Source organism: Scyliorhinus canicula, chromosome 10 (genome assembly GCF_902713615.1).
Source record: "Scyliorhinus canicula chromosome 10, sScyCan1.1, whole genome shotgun sequence".
In the NCBI taxonomy this organism is placed as follows: domain Eukaryota; kingdom Metazoa; phylum Chordata; class Chondrichthyes; order Carcharhiniformes; family Scyliorhinidae; genus Scyliorhinus; species Scyliorhinus canicula.
The window spans coordinates 127,437,719-127,460,903 of NC_052155.1; the positions used below are offsets into that span (position 1 = coordinate 127,437,719).

The 23,185-nt window shown below is 42.2% G+C and overlaps 1 protein-coding gene across 1 annotated transcript; it reads left to right on the forward strand.

The window, feature by feature from the left end:
- Positions 1–4,258: 4,258 nt before the first annotated feature.
- Positions 4,259–21,439, forward strand: ebag9 (estrogen receptor binding site associated antigen 9). Its single transcript, XM_038809739.1, has 6 exons — positions 4,259–4,540; positions 12,692–12,770; positions 17,168–17,329; positions 17,627–17,734; positions 18,671–18,762; positions 19,359–21,439. The coding sequence occupies exons 1-6, from the start codon at positions 4,458–4,460 to the stop codon at positions 19,477–19,479; spliced, it is 645 nt and encodes a 214-aa protein (XP_038665667.1). The 5' UTR covers positions 4,259–4,457; the 3' UTR covers positions 19,480–21,439.
- The last annotated feature ends 1,746 nt before the right edge of the window (positions 21,440–23,185 follow it).

Genomic DNA, 23,185 nt, shown 5'->3' on the forward strand with positions numbered 1-23,185 from the left:
TGTTTGTCCCTGTTATGGGTCTCCACAATATTTAAAGCTGGCATGAAGGCCTCACAGATGCAAAACTCCTCATTCTCCCCCAGCCTAGAAGTGACCGCCGACCGAGAAAACTTTAGCCCCGTAAGTCCAATTCCTTCACCCCCTGCTCTCCACCATCACCCCCGAGCATTGGGTAGCAGCTGCTGTGCCATTGAACTGCATCCCGGAAAATGGAAATGGCTACTCACCTCCTCCTCTCCCCTCAGTAGCCATTGCGCCAGGTTCCTGCTTTTGAAAAGGAACACTAAACGATGCCCATGTGATTTCCCGCTGGGGAGTCGGGTAATTCCCAGTAGGCCGCTGCAAATGAATGTTAATGATATTCTTGCCATTTTTGGGTGTGATCCGGAACTCACCATCGGGAGCAAGCCAAGTGAATCACAAAATTGCCCACACCCGCTATTCACCGAGCACGCACCAAACCGTTGGAGACTTTTCTGGGGGGCCCCATGGGGATCTGCCCACCAGAAGTTCAAACTTCTCAGGCAATTCCCATAAAATGAGTATGTCAGGACATTCAGCGATCCAGTAGCGCATTGTGGAAGGTACTTGGGGCTCTGACGATCCTAAAACCAGGTAATATGGGCCATGATTTTGCTGATCAGCTGCTTACATTGCTTAACTCTACAATGTATCTGCAATGCAATTCATGCAATCGACTTAAATATTGTTGAAAACCAGTAGATACAATCTGGAGTAACATACAAGACAGAAACAACAGACACTTAATCACACGAGAGAAAGAACATTTCAAATTTAGTCCTATTTCAGCAAGCACATCTGGGCCAAATGGCCTCCTTCTGCACTGTATGTTCTATATACTATGTATGTATGTATATGTTGATCCTTAATGGGGCGGCATGGTGGCACACTGGTTAGCACTGCTGCCTGACAGCTCCAGGATCCCGGGTTCAATTCTTTGTTTGCACTTTCTCCCCGTGTCTGTGTGGGTTTCCTCCGGGTGCTCCAGTTTCCTCCCACAGTCCAAAGATGTGTAGGTTAGGTGGATTGGCCATGCTAAATTACCCCTTAGTGTCCAAAAGGTTAGGTGGGGTTACTGGGTTATGGGGATAGGGTCGAGACGTGGGTTTAAACTTAAGTAGGGTGCTCTTTCCAAGGGCCTGTGCAGACACGATAGGCCTAATGGCCTCCTTATGCGCTGTAAATTCGATGAGGCAGTGTTTAAATATTAACCTGACCTTTAATGTAACACTTGAAGATTTGTGCAGGAAAGTGGAGTTACGGCCAAGGCTCAGCCAAGATAAATGTTGGAACAGGCTTGGAGGCTGGTTGCTTTATTCTCAATCTCATTTATTGTGCTTTTCAACCAAACTGTTCCAGTGTAACTATGGGCACCTGACAATGTGGACATGTGCCCAGGCTCCATAAAAATCAGCATAAACCCAACTCAGCCAAGTACTGCCATTTCAGCTTTTTCCCAAACATCGGTAAAATGATGGAAGGAATCATCAGTAGTGCCATTAATTGATATCAGAGGCGATTGTGTAGCAGTATTGTCACTGGACTAGTAATCCAGAGACCCAGGGTAATGCTCGGCAATGGAAGATGGTGTAATTTGAGGAGGGAGGTGGTGATGCAGGGAAGGCAGTGGCACAGTGGTATTGTCGCTGGACTAGTAATCCAGAGACCCAGCATCATGCTGTGGGGACCTGGGTTCGAGACCCCCCATGGCAGATGGTGAAATTTGAATGAAAAAAAAGATCTAGAATTAAAAGTGCAAAGACTACCAAGAAACCACTGTTGATTGTGGTAAAAAAATAAACATCCGCTTCACTAATGTCCTTTACGGAAGGAAATCGGTCATCTTTACCTGGTCTGGCCTACATGTTATACACAAGGGGCTAATGTGTAATCAGGAGCACCACATGATCACTAGAGGGCAGGACCAACAGGGACATAAAAGGCAACCACATTGAGTCTCTCTCTCTCTCTCTTGGGTGCACTGTGACCAGGGCAATAGCAGACTAGTTCAGATGGTTAGTGGAGTTACGTATGGTTACCGTAGTTAGATCTTGTTAACGTTATCACTAGTATCAAAGTTAAAGTAAAGAACTCATGCAATTATTGTTGTAGTTACTCAATAAACCTCTTGTTACTACTGGACGAGTTTGAATCTTCTTCATCGAGATTCAGAATACCTCATCACTAACCAAGGATTGAGTAACCAAGGATGTATGTGTGGAAGTGCTTTCTAACCTCACTCTTGAAAGGTCTAGCCCTAACTTTCAGGCTGTCACTTAGTCCTAGACACTCCAACAGCAGAAATAGTTTATCTCAATTTATTCTGAGCTAGCCCTTCACTACTGCTGTACATTATATGCAACTTATATTGTTATTTAATACTTGGTCTTAGTGCAGCAACCAAGAATTAACTGGATGTTAGTTGAGATCTCGGAGCAAGACACTGGAATTTCTCAAAATCGATCTTACTCATTTTAGTAGGTTTGCAAAGCCACATAGGCCCACGCTGCATTCACTAAGAGTGTTTAACACAGGTTAAATGCAATGAGGCGGTTTACTCTTGTACCTGCCACACAGGTAACAAAACACATGTGAATCCATGACCTTTGTGTCCCCTCACCCTCAGGGACGGACACTAAATGCTGGCCCAGCCAGCGACGCCTACAATCAATGAATTCAAAAAAACATTGAAAAAAGAAACAACGTGTCTTAAAGCCAGGAGTGAGGCTCATCGATTCAGTGATTCAGCTCCAATCACAACTTCTCTGACGAAGCAGTCCACGTCAGCAGGAACCACAACAAAACCCAGATAGCATCCAAGTTTGGGCCAGCCAGCAACATTCATGCCACGTAGGTGCCAGGCCCAATGTGTAAGAATACAATAAATAGGAGCAGGAATTGACCAAACAACTCCACGAGCCAATTCCAACTTTTAATAAGATCGTGACTGATCCCTGGCCTCCACTCCACTTTGTGCATTATTCCCATACCCTTGATTCTTTTAGAATCCAAAAATAAATAGATCTTGGGCCCGAATATATTCAATGACTGAACAGGCACAGTCCTCTGGGGCAGAGAATTTCAAAGATCCAGAATGCTCTGAGAGGGAAACCCATCATCTAACAGGCAAAAGGATGCCAAGAGATGTGTAACCCACGTGTGTAAGCACTGGTGTTCCTCTGCTCGGAGTATTCCTGCCCCCACCCCCCGCACCATCCCACCCTGAGTACCCCCTATGTTTCCCCACCCCTTTGTCTGACCCTACCCACAGTCTATCCCTGCCTACTGGCCTAACCCTTCCCTCAGTCACTCCACCACGTGTATCCCACCACGATCTGGTGCTTTGACGGTTCGCTGGGAGTGACGTAACAGTGGCGGCGATGTCGGTGCTGGTGGTGTTGGTGCTGGCCAGTACTCGGATGACTCCGGGAGCATGCCAAAATCTTCCTCTTCCTCTTGCGTGGGCAGGGGAAGGAGGGTGGACCTGGTGGGGCTAATGTTAGGAGCGCCGGGGGAGGGGAGGGTGGAGGAGTATGTTGGAGTGGAACCTGAGGGAGGGTGATGGTGAGGCTCTGGAGGTTGCACTGAAAATCCAGACCCAGCAATAGTGCAGTGCTGTAACCCCACCCCACTGTAACCCCACCCCCTGCTGTATCCCCGTCCCCACTGTAACCCCGCCCCCTGCTGTAACCCCATCCCCACTGTAACCCTGCCCCCTGCTGTAACCCCGTCCCCACTGTAGCCCCACCCCCTGCTGTAACCCTGGATAAAAGCAAATTAACACGGTTGCTGGAATCTGAAACGGAAGAGAAAATGCTGGAAAATCTCAGCAGGTCTGGCAGCATCTGTAGAGAGAGAAAAGAGCTGATTTTTCGAGTTTGATGACTCTTTGTCAAAGCATGTTATCCGGGCAAGTGTGTAACCCTGCCCCCACTGTAACCCTGCCCAGTGTGAAGCCCCGCCCGGCTGGATCCCCGCTGTAACCCCATCCCCACTGTCGCCCCATCCCCACTGTAACCCCGCCCCCTGCTGTAAACCCGCCCCCGTTGTAACCCTGCCCAGTGTGTAACCTCGCTCCCGCTGGAATCAAGACCCCACTGTAACCCCGCCCAGTATGTAACCCCGCCTACGTAGTAACCCCGCCCCCGCTGTAACCCCCGCCCGGTGCGTAACCCCGCCCCCGAGATCGCGCTGCGTACTGACCTTTCCCACGCGCGCCCTGGGAAGATTGTTTCCGGTTCGGGCCCGGCAGCCTGACTGAGCGCAAGCGCAGTAGTCAGCGACCGGGATCGGGCTGTCTGTGCAGCCCATGTGTGGGCCCAAGCTGTTATTTCCATGGTTTCATTATTTTCTTTCATTATTGATGTGGTGGTGGTAGAGGTGTGTGGGCTGAGAGAGAGTAAAGCTGCCCAGCGTTGGGCCGTGTGATCGTCACCATGGCGATCAGTCAGATCCGATCACTCAGAGTGTGTACATGTTTAGCCTGGCTGCTATCCTTCTTCAAGAGGCTCATCTGCAGGTGAGTCCTGAGGCTCACTGACTGTCCCGGAGTCTGCATTTTATTAAACTTAAAATCAACAATTACAATGGAGCAATATTTACTCTGTCCCGACTGCTTTTCCTCTGTCCTGTTTACAGCTTCCCTCTGTTATCAATCAGTGTATTTTTGAGTGATTTTGTTCACCATATTGGTATCTACTTTTTAAATTACTATTCTTCGCGCGGCCTCTCAGTTTGCTGGAATCGTTTGGCAATGTTAACGTCTTGGCTCCACGTCAATAGATTTTCTGGTGGTCTTCAGTGGGAGGAACAGTTTTTGCCTCATAACGTGGCACCACTTTATTTTTCTTAAAATATCTGGATTAAGGGTATCCTCTTACTAAAGTTCAGAAACAAATGCAAATCAGTCTTCTGCTGTCATGTTTGAAAATCCTTATTGAATTTATATTATTTAGACTCACTGATGAGCTGAGCAACTAAAATGTTGAGTTCAACAATTCTATCATAAAAAGGGCAACTAAACAGCGATACTTTCATTGTGGTACTTGAATGTTTTTTTTAGATCCAGTGTCGGTAAAGAATCAGACAGGTTTTAAGGACAACATATGCCTCTGATTGAGAGTGCATGTTCTGTATGTCAGTGATCTTGTGAATGTTTTCTAATCTTCAATGAGTTAGTGTGAGACAGTTGATATCGATCTGAAAATAAAGTTGATTGTGGAATCGACTGGTTATAAGAAAGAACAAGTTGCATTTAAAAAGCTCCTTTAATTTAATTAAACATTCCAAGACATTTTGCAGGAAAGATATCAGCCAGAATTTGACATTAAAAAACCTATTAGGGCAGATGACAAGAGTCTGGACAAAAGTAGTTTTTAAAGCACGTTTTTAAATCACGAAGAGTGAGAGGTAAAGAAGGAATTCAGGGCTGAACAGCTGCAAACACACTGCCAATAATTAAACAATTTAAAATATGGGACCTGAATTGGAGCATCATGGAGATCTTGGAAGGTTGCAGTCTACTTTGGCAATCACATGCTAACATGTTTAATTGTCCATGTAAGAAACTCCTTGTTACTGGTCATGCGTTCTGTGGGTTCTTGCATGGCTGATGAGCCCGATCCTAGAGCCGCATCTTCGACAGCAAACTTGGCAGGTGTTTGCGGGAGGTGGGATCTGTCTTTGGACTCCAGATCATGGATATTCTTTTCCCAATCTCCTTTTCCGGCACTCCTCTTGCCGTCGGTTGTCCCTTCAATCAGGAGGTTCCTCCAAATAGGTCCCTTCTGAGCAAGGGTCTCCTAGACATTGATGTCTATGTTGCATTTCTTAAGGTAAGCCTTCAGAGTGTCTTTGAAGAGCTTCCTTTGTCCGCTTGTTCGGAACCTCCATGAGCTAGGCAAAGAAGATTATCTTTGGCAGTTGGGATTCTTGACATCCTAAGCACATGGCTGGCAATTGGATGGTCATGGTCTCAGTGCTGGCGCTCTTAGCTCCTGCAAGGGCACTGATATTAGTATGCCTGTCCTCTCAGCTGATGCGAAGAATCCGTCTCGCACAGCGTTATTGGTACCTCTCTAGGGCCTTGAGGTGCCGTTTGTACTTAGTCTAAATTTCTTAACCATGTGGAAGAGTTGGGAGGACCACCGCCTTCTACACGCGGATCTTGGTTTCTGCTCAGGTGTTGTGGTCGTCAAAGACTCTTGTTCTTGGGTGTCTGAAGGAGGCACTCACAGATTGGATACGATGCTGGAACGATGAAAGCCTTGGAGGGGACGTGGCTCCCAAGGTATAGGAAATGTTCCACTTTTGGTAGGGTTTCTTCATTGATGGAAGTTGAGATCTTTGTGGGTTGGTAAAGGGCTTGAGGTTGAGGCTGAGATCGATTCTTTGGTATGCTTCTACGAAGATGTCAAGCATGGCTTGGAGATTCTCTTCTGAGAGAGTGGAGATGGTGATGTCATCCGCATGCTGAAGTTACACGAGCGATGTCAGTGTCATTTTCTTCTTGGATTTCAACTGGTTGAGGTTGAAAAGCTTTCTGCCTATCCTGCAGACGGTGCCCACTCCACTAGGAAGCTTGCTGTTGACAAGTTGAAGGATGATGGTGCTGAAGATGGAGAAAAGTGTGGGGCAGTGACACATCCCTACTTGACTCCAGTCTTGACCTCAAAAGTTTCTGTCTTATTTCTGTCGGTGGGGGGTGTTGCCCACATCTTATTGTGGAAGAGTTGGAGGATGTTGGTCTTTAACAGTGTCTTCCATAGCATTTCCTGATTGACTGAGTCAAACATCTTGGTACGATCATGGAAGGCAATGTAGTCTGGTTGATGTTGCTCCTGGCATTTATCTTGAAGTTGCAGAGCAGTGAAAATCGTGTCCACTGTTCCACGGTTTGGTTGGAAGACACATTAGTGACGATTCAGGCAACCACCTTCCTGGCAATTGAAAGTAGGAAGATTCCTCAGTAATTCCCATATTCCACTATGTCTCCTTTCTTGAAGATGTTGGTGATGATGGCATCCCTGAGGTCGGCAGGAATTTCTTCACTGTCCCAAATTTTCAGCAACAGCTAATAGAGATGGTAAATCTCTGCTGGAATCCCATCTACTCCTGTGGAGATTTTTGAGAAGTTGTTGGACGTTCACTAGCATGCTTGGCTGTTGAAGCTGCTCCACGTTAATTTTTTTTTTCTGAGCTGATTCTTCACCTTCCATTGCTTCTGCACGAGTTTGATGGACATAGAGGAGCGGATGAGCCGGTGGTCTGTCCAGCAGTCATCTGCGCTGGTCATCGATTTGGTGATGAGGGCATCCTTTTGTCTCTGGATCGGGTGTTGATCAAGTTGATCATATGCCAGTGCTTCGATCCTGGATGTCTCCAGGAAGTCTTAAACTTGTCTTTTTCGCGGGACAGTATGGTAGCGATGACAAGTTGGTGTTCTGTGCATTTGACAGCAGAAGAATCCAGTTGGAGTTGCAATTCCCAACTCCTTTCTTTCTGATGGTTCCTTTCCAACCCTGATGTTGAAGTCCCCATGGAGGATGATCATAACTTCCTTAGGAACCTTGGGGAGTATGGTGTCCACGGTAGAGTAGAAGACTTCTTTGGACTCCTCTTGCATCAAGGGTTGGGGCCTAGGCACTCATGATCGTTGCCTGCTGGTTCTTGGCAAGTTGTAGACGGAGGATCATGAGGTGCTCGTTGATGCCAACAGGGAATACCATGAGAGTCGATTGACGAGTTCGTTCTTGAGGGCCAAACCCATTCCATGCTGCCTGCACCGATCCTCTGATTTTCCTCTCCAGAAGAAAGTGTAACCAACATCATCTTCCCTCAGCTGCCCTTCTCCTGCACTTTGGATCTCTTGCAGGGCAACGACATTAATGAAGTGCCTGAGGTCACTGGCAACGAGCAGTTCTCCGTTCTGGTCGATTGTGTTGCTCATTATCAACGAGGGTTTTCACATTCCAGGTTCCGAAATTCAGTTTAACTTTGATTTTCTGACTGCAGAGATGAGCCTGCGGTTTTCCAGCCAGGTTTGGAATGGAACAAGCTATTTTTAGGGCACTTTTTCCTAGCCTTTCCCCATGCGGGGTGAGCAGAGTGGATCCCGAAGAGGGTTTCTCAGTCGTGAAGAAAGCTGCCGAAACACACTCCTATTCCAAATGCGATATGACTGAACCAAATTCCATTGCCTACGTGCCGGCCCAAAGCTAGGGACTTCCAGATCTCACGGTCCTGTTCCTGTCATCTCTCACTAATCGCCGCAGGGCTTGTCTGCGTGCATTGTAATACTATACAGATTCAGAGAGGTGAGAACACAGAGAGATTTTAAAGTTGAGGCATTGTTGATGATGGGCAAGCAGGATTGGTACAAGTTAGCATACTGACAACCAAGTTTCAGAGGGTGAAAAATGGGAGGCTGACTAGGAGAATGTTGGGATAATCAAGTCTCAAGGTAACAAGGCATGGATGGCGGTTTCGGAGGCAGAGCCAGAGTCAGGTAATATTATGGAAATGAAGATAGGTGGTCTTCGTGATAACATGGGTGGTGTGTGTTTGGAAGCCAGTTGGATGTTTCGTTGTCTTCTGAGTATGTTGACGTAACACTGAAAATGAGTTTGAAATTGAAAGATTCAAGCTTAGCTAGAGTTGAATATTGGAGCTATAAGTATAGCCCTGCATTTAGCTGATACTTTTGGGGGCCAGATAACTTTTTTGTTGAAGAAATTATACAAATAAGACAGCAGCCATGACCAAGTTGATTGAATATGTTCTGTTCAAGAAGTCAACTTGATAGTCAAATAGCTTTTCTCACTCATAATTCCATGCAGTGTGTTAATATAGAAACCGTTCCACATGTATGCAAAGATAAATTAAGTAGTTTTCTTTGCAATGCAAGACAGGATCTGTCTGTACACTTCTCTGACTTCTTGACATTTCAATAGTTTCCTGATTGTAAGGGGGGAATTCAGATATCATCTTGTGCATCAGGAGAAATATTCCAATGTACTCAACTTCATATTTGAATTACTTTGTTACTCTTGATCTGATAATTATTACAGTTCTGTAAAACACCACACTGCCAAATTTAACTTCCTCTTATTTTTAAAAATTAATCAAATTTCCATCTGGAAATCTTCCTGCCATGTTAGAACTCACATTTTCATATTTAATGTTAGAGAAACATCACATAGTCTAAATGGTCTCCTTCAGTTTCTTGAGATCATGTTTAAATTGTTGTCTTATCTGTTTCTATATCATTTTATGGTTGAGCTATTCTATAGGTTATACTGGAGCTGCCAGTGTTGTGAAATTTATCATGATTATATTGCAGAATGTATTCCATCTCATTAGAGCAACAAAGAAATTCAAATTTGTAAATGTTTTTTTGAAGGTGCCATTTTGTTTGGGCTTCTATAGTGGCTGGGGAAGATAAATGCAAGCCAGCAAGTGAAACATTACTTCCAGCACACCCAGAAAGTTTCGCAAAGCCTTAGAACAGTTAACCGTTTGTATTTCCAAAGTACTTATTCTCTTGTCACTCACTGCTGTATATTTAGAGATGCCACCGAAACCAGCTTTACAAGTGGTGCTGTTGAAGATAAATGCAGCATACCTTGCACCACACCTGCTGTTAGCTTGGAAAAGAAAGGTTGGCAGCATTTGTGTATAATTGTCACGTGTGCTTTGCCTAAAGGCAGGTTCTTGTCTGCTGATACTTCATGCTTAGCCATTTTCTTGCCAGTTTAAAAAAAATCAGTGGTGGTTTGCAATTGCTTCCACTCCCAGGGGCAGGGCAAGGAGGCAAGTCCCAAGGTACCTCAGTTGAACCGGGAATCAAATCCACGCTGGACCGTACGCTAGCCAACTGAGCTTAATAGGCACATAAAATTATGTTGAGGGAAAATGCAAGTCTCGCTGTCTCATAGCTCCACAGGATTTCCATCAGTTCTGAGTTTGCTAGATCTTTCTTTCATAATTTTAGAGATCTATGTGTATTTAGGTTTACTTTGATCCCAGAACAAGAGGTGGCCAGTGTGTATCCTCTACAAAGAAGTCTAAAAATAAATTGAAGATTATCAGCACAGGCATCAATAAAACAATATGCCAACCATGATTAATTTTGTGCTGCAAACAAATAAAATCAATTATAAAGGTTGATTAACAGCCTGAAAATTTGCTTAAGTTAGGATTTGGAGCAACTTTAGAGTTGTGTTTTCCTCTTGGAACTTGCACCTCTAGTTCGCCTCTAGTTCAATCAGCTACACTTTAAAACTTTCAACTGTCTGTATCAACAATAGTGCATTTTAACAGCACATTTTAACGTAGAAAAATTATGCCAGGTTGTTTCGCAAAAGGTAATCAGACAAAACCGTGCCAAGTGAGAGACGGTGATATTGGGATGGGTTGCTAAAAGATTAGTCAAAGAGGTAAGTTTCAAGGAATGTCTAAGGAGGAAAGCGAGAAATGGAACAGTTTAGGGAGGGAATTTGGAGCTTGGACAGTTGAAGGCATAGCCACCAATGGGTAAGATAAAACATTGTCAGCAAAGCTAACATTTATTGCCCATCACAAATTATTTTGAGAAGAAGAAGTGGGCCTTATATTTGATTCAGCTGACTGGCTATATCAGAGTAATTATTAGACAACCTTGTGTGATACTGGAGAGACTATAAGCTCTATAAGACTATAAGGCCAAGTTTCCAGTTCTAAAGGATATTTGTTTGTGACAATCTGACAGCTTTATGGTTACCTTACTGATACCGGCTTTTCATTTCCCAATTTGCTTAACTCAAGTTCTGAAACTGTGACAGTGGGATTTGAGCATTCGTTCTCTGGAATATCAGTCCTGGCCTCTGGATTACTTGTTCAGTAACCACTTTACTACATAAGTAGTTCTCTAATTGGGACCTAGAGAGGCATTGCAGGGAATCCATGAAATAATATGAGTACCGAACACTACATGTGGTGACCAAACTTTCTTCCTGACTAGCTTCTGATCTGTATAGTTTGTGCGTCTACAATATAGGGGGAGGCGGTAGTCTTGTGTTGTCAATGGATGAGTAATCCAGAGACCAGAGGTTATGCTCTGGGAACCTGGGTCTGAATCCCACCAAGGAAGACCATTAAACCATTCTCAGAAAATTGTACATCTTTAACACCTTACTCCTCCCGTCAGGTAGTTGTAAAGTAGTATTGGCAAAATTAGTTAATTAGTATTCTCTGCTGGATTAATTAACTAATCTAAATGATTACAGTAATCCATAAACTCACTAGTTGTTTCTGAGTTACTCATCTCAGAATATTCCGTTTAGTCACACACCCCTGATGTGCGAGAGAAATGTTAGCTTTTCTGCTCTGAATGACTGTTGGAAAGATGTATGTAGGTGAAATCAATATTAGACATAGTAGTGAAACCTCCAAGGTCAAGTAGCGTGTGCAGGCTTACAAATGAAGAATGTTCACTTGAGACAAAATTTAATGATAAGCTGGTATCTGTGAAATGAGGCACCAACAGAGTCTGATTTTATCATTCTGTGTATAATCTAGACCAACTTCTGCAATCCACGTGGTGTTGTTGGGTAGGCAATTACAAGATTTTGACCCAGCAATGATGAAGTTATGTTGCTTTAGAAACTTGAACGGGAATTTGGAGGTGATGTTTCTTTCATGTACCTGCTGCTCTTGCTCTTCTCTATAATGGAGATCATGGGCTGAGGGAGTGCTCCTGAAGCAGCCGTGTGGATAATATAGTATGGATTGCATTCCTGGTAAAATGATCATGGACAATGGGAATGTCATTTAATATTATGGGAACATGGTTACATTCTCACTTCTTGGTCATTGCTTGGCAATTCAGTGGTGTGAATGTTGAGATGTGGAGTGGTGAGAAAATTGGCAAGGGGAAAAGATAGGTAAATTGACAGATTATTCAGGAGTCAGTTTTAAACCACTCATTGCATGCCTGGTTATTGAAAAACAAGATCCGTGTAAGCATCCTTTTATCTGATCAAGATAAAGGATGAATCTCCAAAATTAAAAAGGAACAGTTGAACTTGCAACCGTACTTTGGATACAAAATTAACAGTTAAACATTTTCAAGCCTGAAGAGATTAATGTTTGTAGATGCCTCTGTTGTTGAAAAGTTCTGTGAATATTTTAATTTTGCACCAGTAGTCACTGACATAGCCAGTTCCCTTGTTTGAAGCAGAAAAAAGCTTCCTGTTTCATGGATCACTGGTTCTGTGACACCATTTTGTAATTGAGGCCTGTGCTTGATACTTGGAAGGAACTCTGCTTTAAGCAAGCATCTTGTTTGAATGGATAGCAGTTGGACTGAATGTTGGCCCATTTCTCAGTTTTTATTGCAGCTAAAATATTAAACATTTTAAACTGACTTGTGATGCTTGAGATTAAAGTTCATAGGTTTTCTTTACTCCTTTGAAATTTCAGTTTAGTAATTGACTTATACGATTAGGTTGTACTAGCCAAAAATCCTTGGGGATCTCCTTCATGTGATGTTGTTGAATTCCAGGTAGCTAACTATCTTCTAGATCTTTTGAAAAACAACTGCACAGTCTTTGTAATTATTTTAATGAATTACTTAAGAATATAAAATATGACACATTGAGGCTGCTAATGCTGCATTATTCTTTTCCTCAAGGTCTGGAAGGGGGAGGAAGTTGAGTGGAGATCAAATAACCTTACCAACAACGATTGATTATCCATCTGTTCCTAAGCAGGTACACATTTTCGGCATCAAGTAAACAGTCATATTTTTATTGAGTGTTTTATTTTGCTGTCATTGAGTGTTTGGCAGTTTGAAATAAATTATGTTGTCATTCCATAGCGGTTATTAATTGTTGTAGTTCTAATTTTAAAAGTTTGCAATTAAATCTGCTTTCAAGCTGCACTTGAAACTTTGTTAGTGTCCAGGATTGTTTTATATTGACAGGGTGATGTGTTGGGAAAAAAGCCTGTACTTCCGGCTAGGTGCTTTGTTCTTATTTGTTAATGGGATGTAGGCCTCATTGATAAGCCAACATTTCTTGCCAATCCAATTGTCTTCGAGAAGATGGTGCTGAGCTGCCTTAGCTGCACCAACAGTGCTGATAGGTAAGAAGCTTCAGGGTTTGGACCCCATGATGATGAAGCAATGGTGGTATATTTCCAACTCAGAATAGTATGTGGCTTGGAAGGGAACTTGCAGGTGACAACCTTCCCATATGCCTCCTGTCCTTATTCTAAGCAGTAGAGATTATGGTTTTTGAGAATACTGTTGAAGAAATCTTGGTGAGTTGCTTCTTGCCGATGGTATTACCTGTTAGTAGAGTGCATCAGTGTGAAGTAAAAGAATACTTAAGGTAATTAGGGGCAGCAGGGTAGCATGGTGGTTAGCATAAATGCTTCACAGCTCCAGGGTCCCAGGTTCGATTCCCGGCTGGGTCACTGTCTGTTTGGAGTCTGCACGTCCTCCCCCTGTGTGCGTGGGTTTCCTCCGGGTGCTCCGGTTTCCTCCCACAGTCCAAAGATGTGCGGGTTAGGTGGATTGGTCATGCTAAATTGCCCGTAGTGTTCTAATAAAAAAGTAAGGTTAAGGGGGGGGGGTTGCCGTTTTTCACGGCGAACGGCGATTCTCCGAGCCCAATAGGCCGAGCGGCCGGCCCTTCACGCCCGTTTCAACACGGCAGCAGCCACACCTGGTCGCTGCATTCGTGAAACGGGCGCCAGAGGCCCGTTTGGGGCATCTAGGGGCCCGATTGGCACGGGAGCACCATGACTGTGCTCGGGAGGGCACAGACCCGCGATCGGTGCCCACCGATCGTCGGGCCAGCGTCAAAAACTATCGCACTGTTTCCCCTCCGCCGCCCGGCAAGATCAAGCCGCCACGTCTTGCCGGGCGGCTGAGGAGAAAGACGGCCACCGCGCATGCGCGGTTCGCGCCGTCTGCGCGATGAAGTCATCCGCGCATGCGCGGGTTGGAACCGGCAACCCGCGCATGCGCGGATGACCTCACAAATGCGCCGTTTTGCGCGTTATTTCTGGCGCGACGAGGTCGCGGCCGGGAAAGACGGAGGCCCACTCCTAGCCCCCCCCCGGGTGGGGGTGAATTGGGAGCGGGCTCCGTGGCCGTCGTGAACCTCGGCCGATTTCACGACGGCTATCCCGATTTTTATCGGCAGCGGAGAATACCGCCCTTTGTTTCTCAGACATGGGAAGTCGAAGCAGCCAGTGGGAATACATTAAATACCTATTGAGAGTTTTTTATTTCCTTTACCCATTGGTATAATCTCAGCTGAACATTTGAAAGTGGCACAGAAGATAATATTGCTGAGGGTGAAATTGAGAACGGTTTCCCCCGGAGAGACCTCATGATTACTAGTTTTCCACGAACTTATTCCCATATCCACCTATTTGGACTCTCATATGGGGTAGTTTGACATGCCACCTGACACCACCATTGATCTAGGATGGATCCTTACTTTAACTGAAAGTAAGGATCCATCACTTGTAGTAATGTTTCATTTGGCTGGCATTCCAGAGCCAAATGGTATTTTCCTAGTCGGCACATATTCTTCAAATTCTATAACAGTCGCGCTCTCGGCCTGCACTGCGGCCACTGTTGCTTGTGCCGATTCTCTCACAGAGCTGCCACTGTACTCCAGAAAGTTGAAGTATATTTCACAAGCCACTGGTCATGCTGAGCCAACTTCGAAACAAAATCACAAGAATAAGATGCTGTCATTTTATACAAGTATAAGCACTTAAAGATGCAACATTGTGCTAGAAGATGCCAAATGTACAATGGGATTAGCTACAGGAGTAAAGCAACAGTCAAGAAACTCACGGAAAATGTAGTAATATAGTGAGAATGCCAGTTAACATTGCAATTTAACCACTAAATAATATTTTTCTTTTGGTTTATTGAACAAGTTGAAAAGGCTTTATGCGCTGTCACAACCTGGTTAGTATGGATGGTAGATAATAAGATGCATCATCCCAAGATTTTATCAAGACTCACGTTTGGTGCTGTTTGTTTCTGACATTTTGTTCAAAATACTTTTTTTAATTGTTTTTTTTTATGAATGGCCCAACTCCAAGGTTAAGAGCTTATAGTTTTGGTTTTCAAGACTGGATCTCACCCAAACTAATTGGTTGCTGGTGGAAAAATTATCTTTTATGGCATTGCACAAAACTAGTAGTTGCAATTTTTTTTTATTACTGATTTTGTTGGAAAGGGGACACTTATAAGGCAGCAGCTTGATTTTTTAAAAAGTGCATAATATATTGACAGAAAGCAGAACTATATTGAAAAGCATCTTACATTAAGCACTGATTCTGCATCTGTGCATGTGCAGGACATGCAACCCCCCCTCCCCCCACCCAGTATAGCAGCACAAAGAAACGTAACCTTCTCTGAAATCATCTGCAGGTGGGACTGCAAGGATGAACAGATACTTCTGGTTGAAGGGTTATCAAATGTTTTTCAGAGGATAAATATAGTGTATTGATTGTGCTAATGTGATGGGGAATTCTGGTAGCTAACATCAATGATGCAAAGTTCCCTCTGTAACCTAATTTCAAGTCTTGGTTATTCAGTTTATTCTCTGTTTGGTTTGCTCCAGGTGGAGATGCCTGGTGTTTAATTCCCAGTGGCTCTTATCTCTCCCAGCTGTTACCTGCTTGTTGGAACTCCATAACTTAAAATTTCTCCATGCCAACTTCTCTCTTGGCAGCTCCTTTAGCTGTTGCTTGTCCAGCAGATTGATCTTATCCAGGGAATAATTTCAAAATTTGCACATGACTCCCACTTGGAAATAGTAGACAATGCAGAGAGGAGTTATAAACTTCAGGAAGAAATTGATAGACACCTGGCAGCTGAAATTTAACAGAGAAATCTGAAGTGATTGGATTAAAAGACAACCAAATCATTTAGGACTGAGCTGAGGAGGGATGTCTTCACTCAGAGGGTGGTGAATCTTTGGAATTTTCTATTCCAGAGAGTTGTGAAGGTTCAATTGCAGAGCATGTTCAGGTCAAAGGCTAGGAACCCTACGACGAGTAACTCACCTCCTCACCCCTCAAAGCCTGTCAACCATCTACAAGGCACAAGTCAGGAGTGTAATGGGGTACTCTCTACTTGCCTGGATGAGTGCAGCTCCAACAACACTCATGAAGCTTGACCCAATCCAGGACAAAGCATCCTGCTTAATTGCTCCTCCTTCCATAAACATTCAAACCCTCCACCACTGACAAACAGTGGCAACCTTGTGTACCATCTACAGGATGCACTGCAGTAACTCACCAAGGTTCCTTCGACAGCACCTTCCAAATCCATGACCACTAGCATCTAGAAGGACAAAAGCAGCAGATACCTGGGAATCCCATCACCTGAAGCTTCTGCTCCAAGTCACTCTCCACCCTGACTTTGATTTGATTTGATTTGATTTGATTTATTATTGTCACATGTATTGGTATACAGTGAAAAGTATTGTTTCTTGCATGCTGTACAAACAATGCATACCGTACATAAGGAAGGAAGGAAGGAGAGACTGCAGAATATGATGTTACAGTTATAGCAAGGTGTAGAGAAAAGATCAACTTAATACGAGGTATTGATGGCAATACCATCAATCTGGCAGCAAGGAAGACTTGGAAATACGTCACCGTTCCTTCACTGTCACTGGGGCAAAATCCAGGAACTCGCTCCCTACCAGTACAGTGGGTATACCTACACAGAAAGGACTTCAGCAGTTTAAGAAGGCAACTCACCACCACCTTCTGAAGGGCAACCAGGAATGGGCAATAAATGCTGGCCTAAAGCGATAAATTTCTGAATTGAACTGAATTGAAGAAAAATGACATTGAGGTGCTGCCATGATCTAGTTGAATAGTAGAGCAGGCTGGAAGGATTGAATGGCCTGCCTTTCCTATTTCCTATGTTTCTATGATATATTTTGGTAGGAAGATTGGAAAGAATGAACAGTGTGAACTAAATGCAACCATTTTAAAGGGTAAACAGGAATAGAGATGCCCGGAGGTGTTTATGGATACAAGTTGACAAAGCACAAAATATTGTTTGTTTGATAATATGCAGCTTGGTCATTTGGTGATCATAAAAAACATATTTTTCTCCAAGGCTGAGGTAGAAGAATGGAGTTCCTGGGATGAAGATGGTCCAACCAGTATAAAGATTGAAGGAGGCAATGGTAATCTCGCAACACAACAAAATGGTACTGGAGAGACTGAAGAACCTGATTACTTCAAAGACATGACACCAACCATACGAAAACCTCACAAAGTATTTACTATTAATGATCTTCAAATTGCACTACATAATGACAAATATTTATTGCAGGCAGTTTAAACTTATTTTTGCTAAGAAAAATATTGCAGCAAGTGTTCATCATTTAATATGTTTCCTTTTTACTGTTAATAAATTATCCAGAATAGCTTAATATTTTTTAAAAATTGCAGCTGAGGATTGCTCCAAATCATTTGAAAAGTACCACTTTTCATTGTAAAATTCTTAAAATTCTTGCTTAAATACAATAAGCCTGTGTTTGAAAATTTAATAATTTTTTTTATTATTTCATAGATTGTTATTAAGAAAAAAGAACCATTAAATTTTGGAGTACAAGATGGCAGCATGGGATTTTCCAGTAGACTAGCAGCTACACAGGATATCCCATTCAATCAGCCATCAGTAAGTATTTTAATGACCTGCATTTAGTTTTGTTTCTAATGACTCCCATAAAAATAGCGTTGGAGAAAGTGACTGATCAGGGCTAGTCTGTGCTTCATAGTGTCGGCCAATTGATTTTTTATTACAGAATTAAAATTCATCGTTATCTAGAACAACGTCATTCTAATTGGCTGTCACTTAGAATATTGTAGAATTGCTCTTGATCTATATTGATTGCTTGCCCACTGCTGTTCCCTAATTGAGAAAGCAAAATTATTGGGACTGGGTTAAAGCTGATCATTAAATGATCCAAATTGTGGATTATATGAGTTAGAACATTATAATTTGAAGGGTGGAATCACATTCTTTTAAAGTGCTAAAGCCTATAATTCAGTACTTTCACAATTTGCTGATTAAATTTGCTTCACATTCTCTCCCCCTCTTAAGAATAGGTGGGAGTAATACAGTCTATATTACCCAGTATTGTTAGTGTGGGTCTCGATACCAATTTTCCCAATATCTCGGCTTTGTTTCCTTGGCCTTATTGTCTACAATAGGTACTGTGATTACACTTCAAAGTTAATGAGTTGACTGTGACGTGTTTCGGGTTTACTGTGGACAAGAAAGACATGGACAATTTTTGGTATATTCTTGGGATTTGAGCATCACTGGCAAGGCCGTTTATTGCCCTACCCCACTTGCCCTTGAGAAGGTGGTGAGCCACCTTCTTGAGATGCTGCAAGCCACTGGTGTAGGTATATCTACCATACTGTTAGGGAGAGAGTTCCACTAGTTTAACCCAGCGATATAGTTCTTTTTACTTATCCACAATTCAGAAATGTCTAAATTTAAAACTGTAAGAAAACTTCATTTTGAAGGTGTAATTTTTAAAGGCGGATATTGCTGTATTGTGTTATAGTTTTAATTATAGGAAATATTACTCTTGTCCTTTTGCAGCCGGAACTGGGAGATTTTGAAACTTGGCAGGAAAACACAAACGCCTGGGAAGAGGAGGGTGATGCCACCTGGGAGGCAGAAGAAGTGCTGAGGTGCTTAATTTTAGCTTTGTTATTGGCACCGGAATAAGTTGGGTGTCATGAATTACAATTTTGGTTTTTTTTTTTGATACCCTAATCAAAGTGCATTAAATCACAATGTGCACTTATATAATGCCTTTAACATCATAAAATGTCTCAGTGCTGCACAGGACATCGAGCTAAAGAAGGAGATATTGGATGGGTGACAGCTACCAATGCTGGGGCAAAAGAAATGAGAGATGCACTAAGGCCAGAGTTGGAGGAACATGAGTTTAAAAGTCACATTCTTTTGTCACCAAATCTCTGAAAACCTTAAATGTTAATATTTTGTTCTTGAAATTCTAATTCTGCGATTTGAGATGCCCAGTTTAAGCACAGCATAGAGGGCCACTGTGAAGTAATCCCATAGAGTACTATACCATTGGTGTTGCTGTGAAAGTTTACCCTTTGTTTTTTTCATCAATTTATTTTTCAAAGTTACTTGTCAGCGGAACCATGTATTAGTTTTGCTCTTTCTGCAAATAAAATGCTGAATAATGTTCTGTATACATGTATCATTTATTGCTCCCTTTTTCCTTCAACATTTCCTATTTTTCCCCGTCCTTCAGGCAGCAGAGGCTTGCAGAGAGGGAGAAGAGGTCAGCTGAACAACAAAGGAAGAAGATGGAGAAAGATGCACAGAGATTACTGAGAAAAGAACAGAACAAAATTGCTGTAAAACTTACATAACTGTGAGTGATATGTGGACCTGTCACTGTCAGCAGAAGATGTTACCCTCCCATGGAAACTAGGACCAGTATACTTTGGTGAAGAATGTTTTTATAAGTGATTTCTACTGATGTGCATTTGACCAATGGGCATGCATTTTAGCTCAAGTCACCATCCGATGCTCGGAAATCTTCATGGATTACTGGAAATCATTGGGATAGATGCAAGATTTTACAATATATATACATTTTGTTCTCAGCTATCCAATCAGTGCATTGTTAAGTGCAGTACTTCACTGCCCCAGTTCCTGAACATCCTAGTAAATTATTTACTGGAGTTCTTTTCTGATTCTCCAGGTTGACTATAGGAATATTTGTGGCTTGATGGACATAATTTATCTGCTGTGTGTAAAGTATCTTTTATTTGAAATTATATTTAATCATAAATATGTGTTGGCCTGTTCATTTGCCTGTCTGGATTTGGCGGTTACCCACCTGTCCTGTTATGCCAGACACTTTAATGTTACCAACAAAATCAATGAATTATCAGAACAGGAGAGTTTGTGCTGTATATATTCCTTTCAACAGGTTACTGAGAGAACAATAAATATCTAAAAAAACAAAATGCATTTGTACATATCTGATAGACTGTCTGCTCTGGGGTAATTGGCAGCAGCTGAATAGAGGACTGTTACTGAAGCTCATTTTTTAAATATTCATGGCTTGGCATTCTGGAAAGTAGTATTTCGGTCGTGATTACTGTGCAAATTTGAAGGCAGAAAGCAATGAAAAACCTAACATAAGCTTGGTACGTGTGTCTATATTCATAATCACCTTTGTCAGAGCACTGCAACATTTGAAATTTTATGTCATTTGCAGTTCTGCCGCATTTGCCATATTTTGTTGTTTGGACACTGCATCAGTTTGGATTTAATTTTTCTTAATCTGTTTTTGTGTTTTTCTTAACTATAAAATGACATGAATGATGCCTTGAGTGAAATTGTCGATCGGAAATGAAGATGTTCTGCTGCAAGTTGACACCTATTTTGTAGTCTTATAATTTCCACAATTAAGAGCAAACTATTTTAATATTGCCTGAAATTAGGCTAACTTTCTGCCTAATTCTACAGTCAGAAAGGAATCTAGCTTGGTTTGTTTTGTATACTATATGCTCTACTGCTGTCAGTGTTCACCTGTTTTGAAATGTTCTCATGAAAAGGTGCTTATTGTACAGCTAAAATTAATTAACTCACAGTGAGCATCTAACTTTTCATAAATTAGGTGCATCCTACTTTTGGACCACTTTCCAATGTGATACTGCACTTCCAAGACTTGATCTACTTCAACCTGTCTGTTCTTATCCTGCATGTACTTGGGTTTTAGGGCAATTTTTCAAATAAAATGATGAGTTGCATACAAAATGTACATTAGACTGCGTTACACCAAAAGTAATTTAACGCGCATCATCGTGATCAAAAGTTGACAAAAAAAGCTTATAAATGATGTATTCATGATCTCTTGTGACTGGGAGTATGTTTCAATCTATGTGCACTCACCTTGCAGTTCATCGGTTACACACAATGTTTTCTGATTCAGTGCTACTTCAACTTTGTGATTACTTACTTCAAACAAATTTGATGCAAATATTATCTTAATCAGTAAATGGTCTCTTGCATCCAAAACTGTTGCAACAGCTTTGATGATGGTGTTAAATCATAAACTGAAATATTATGTGACCACATCAGATGCCTTTGCAGGTAAAATTGTCAGAATGCAAATTACTGGTAGATCTAGTAATTGTTGACTCTCAAATATAATTGTTTCATTTAACATATGTAACAGCTTATTTAACAATACAGCTTTACTTCTTTTCATCACCCTTCATACTAACTAATGTAAATTGTATAAATTTTCCTGTATAATACCTTTGGTTAAATCTATTGCACAGCACATTGTACAGTATTAAAAGGGTAATTGAAAATTCATGGTTGTTTTGTTCAATTCAATACAGGTGGGGTACTTAATGAAACTTGGAGCACTATAGCTAGTGTCATCTGATCTTCCTGTGAAACCTTTACTTTCTCCTACAAGTGGTGGCAAATCACAGCCATATGTTGGAATATTTTGAAATGACTGTTTTGTTTGCTTTTTAACATTTATTATCAAAAATAAATGTCTTTGTTTTACATTTTACTTTCAATTTTGATTAAAGAAATAAGGAAGCAAAGAAGCTGTTCGCACTTTTCACATAAGCTAAAGTCACTAATGTGAGCATTCACATGGATGATAGTCTTTTAAAATGTAATTTACATCAGGACACCACCTAAACCATTAGGGATGCATATAGTAAAAAAAGATTCCACAAAGACTGGTTACTAGTCTTAGACATTTAGCTATGATTGCCTCTGGTACTTTACACCTTATCGTTAGATTAGGATCTATTTCTGGATAATACTATTCAAACAGTTTTTGTATGAAGCCACAAAACATTGGTCCTGGTGTGTCTGAATTGAGCCTCTCATCAACATCACTCATAAGGTTGAAATTGTCTACCGATACCAACAGTGAAGCACTGAATGTGTTTGTATGACTTGATTCATTCATGAAATGTGGGTGTTAACTGACCAGGCCTGTATTTATTGCCAACCTCTAATGACCCTTGAGAAGATGTGTTGTTCAGTCACTTTATTTGGCTAGGTGCTTAGTGTACTTTTGCCCCGAGCAGTTTTGCAATGCAAAGTGGCTTGCTAGCTCATTTCCTGAGGGTAGTCGAGAGTTAACCCAATTTCAGTGGGTCTGGCATGTATCTAAAGTTGACTGTAAAGGAGGCAAATTTCCTTTTTGAAAGAATATTAATGAACCAGATGGGGTTTTTACGAGAATTGACTGAATTTAAATTTCCCAGCTGCCGTGATGTCATTTGAAATTGTTTCCCTGGATCGAGGATCTAGTCCTCTGGATTACTAGTCCAGTGATATCAGCACCATGTTGCCATCTCCCACAGCAGGCTTCCATTTCACTTTTATCATAAGCAGTTTTGAGAATATTGGATGGACAATGGCATGGTATTCAATTGATGTTCTACTATTAGCTATTTTAATTAATTTAATAAGCAGGTTTAACATTTCCATCGAAATAGCAATCCAAATATGCCATGCCATGTCTATTATCATCAATAGTTAATTTCATAGAATTGTTATTTCATAGAATTTACAGTGCTGACGGAGGCCATTTGGCCCATCGAGTCTGCACCGGCTCTTGGAAAGAGTGCCCTACCCAAGGTCCACACCTCCACCTTATCCCCATAACCCAGTAACCCCACCCAACACTAACGGCAATTTTGGACACTAAGGGCAATTTAGCATGGCCAATCCACCTAACCTGCACATCTTTAGACTGTGGGAGGAAACCGGAGCACCCCCACGCACACACTGGGAGAACGTGCAGACACCACACAGACAGTGACCCAAGCTGGGAATCGAACCTGGGACCATGGAGCTGTGGGGAGCTGAACTCGGGTTCCTCTGAGATCAGGATGCCATTTTGCTCAGTCTTCTCACTTGGGCTGAACAAGATCTATGTTGAGTCAAGAGCAGCTCAGTTGAAAGTAAGTAAGCCTGTTCTTTGTACAGTTCTGGGTTCCACACTATAGGAAGGATGTGAATGCATTGGAGAAAGTGAAGAAAGGTTTACCATAATGGTTCCAAGGTTGAGAAATTACAGTTACG

Coding starts and splice junctions, on each gene's coding strand:
- ebag9 (XM_038809739.1), top strand. CDS start 4,458: ATGGCGATCAGTCAGATCCGATCACTCAGAGTGTGTACATGTTTAGCC. Junction 17,330..17,626: donor CCATACGAAAACCTCACAAA/GTATTTACTATT, acceptor ATTATTTCATAG/ATTGTTATTAAGAAAAAAGA. Junction 17,735..18,670: donor TCCCATTCAATCAGCCATCA/GTAAGTATTTTA, acceptor GTCCTTTTGCAG/CCGGAACTGGGAGATTTTGA.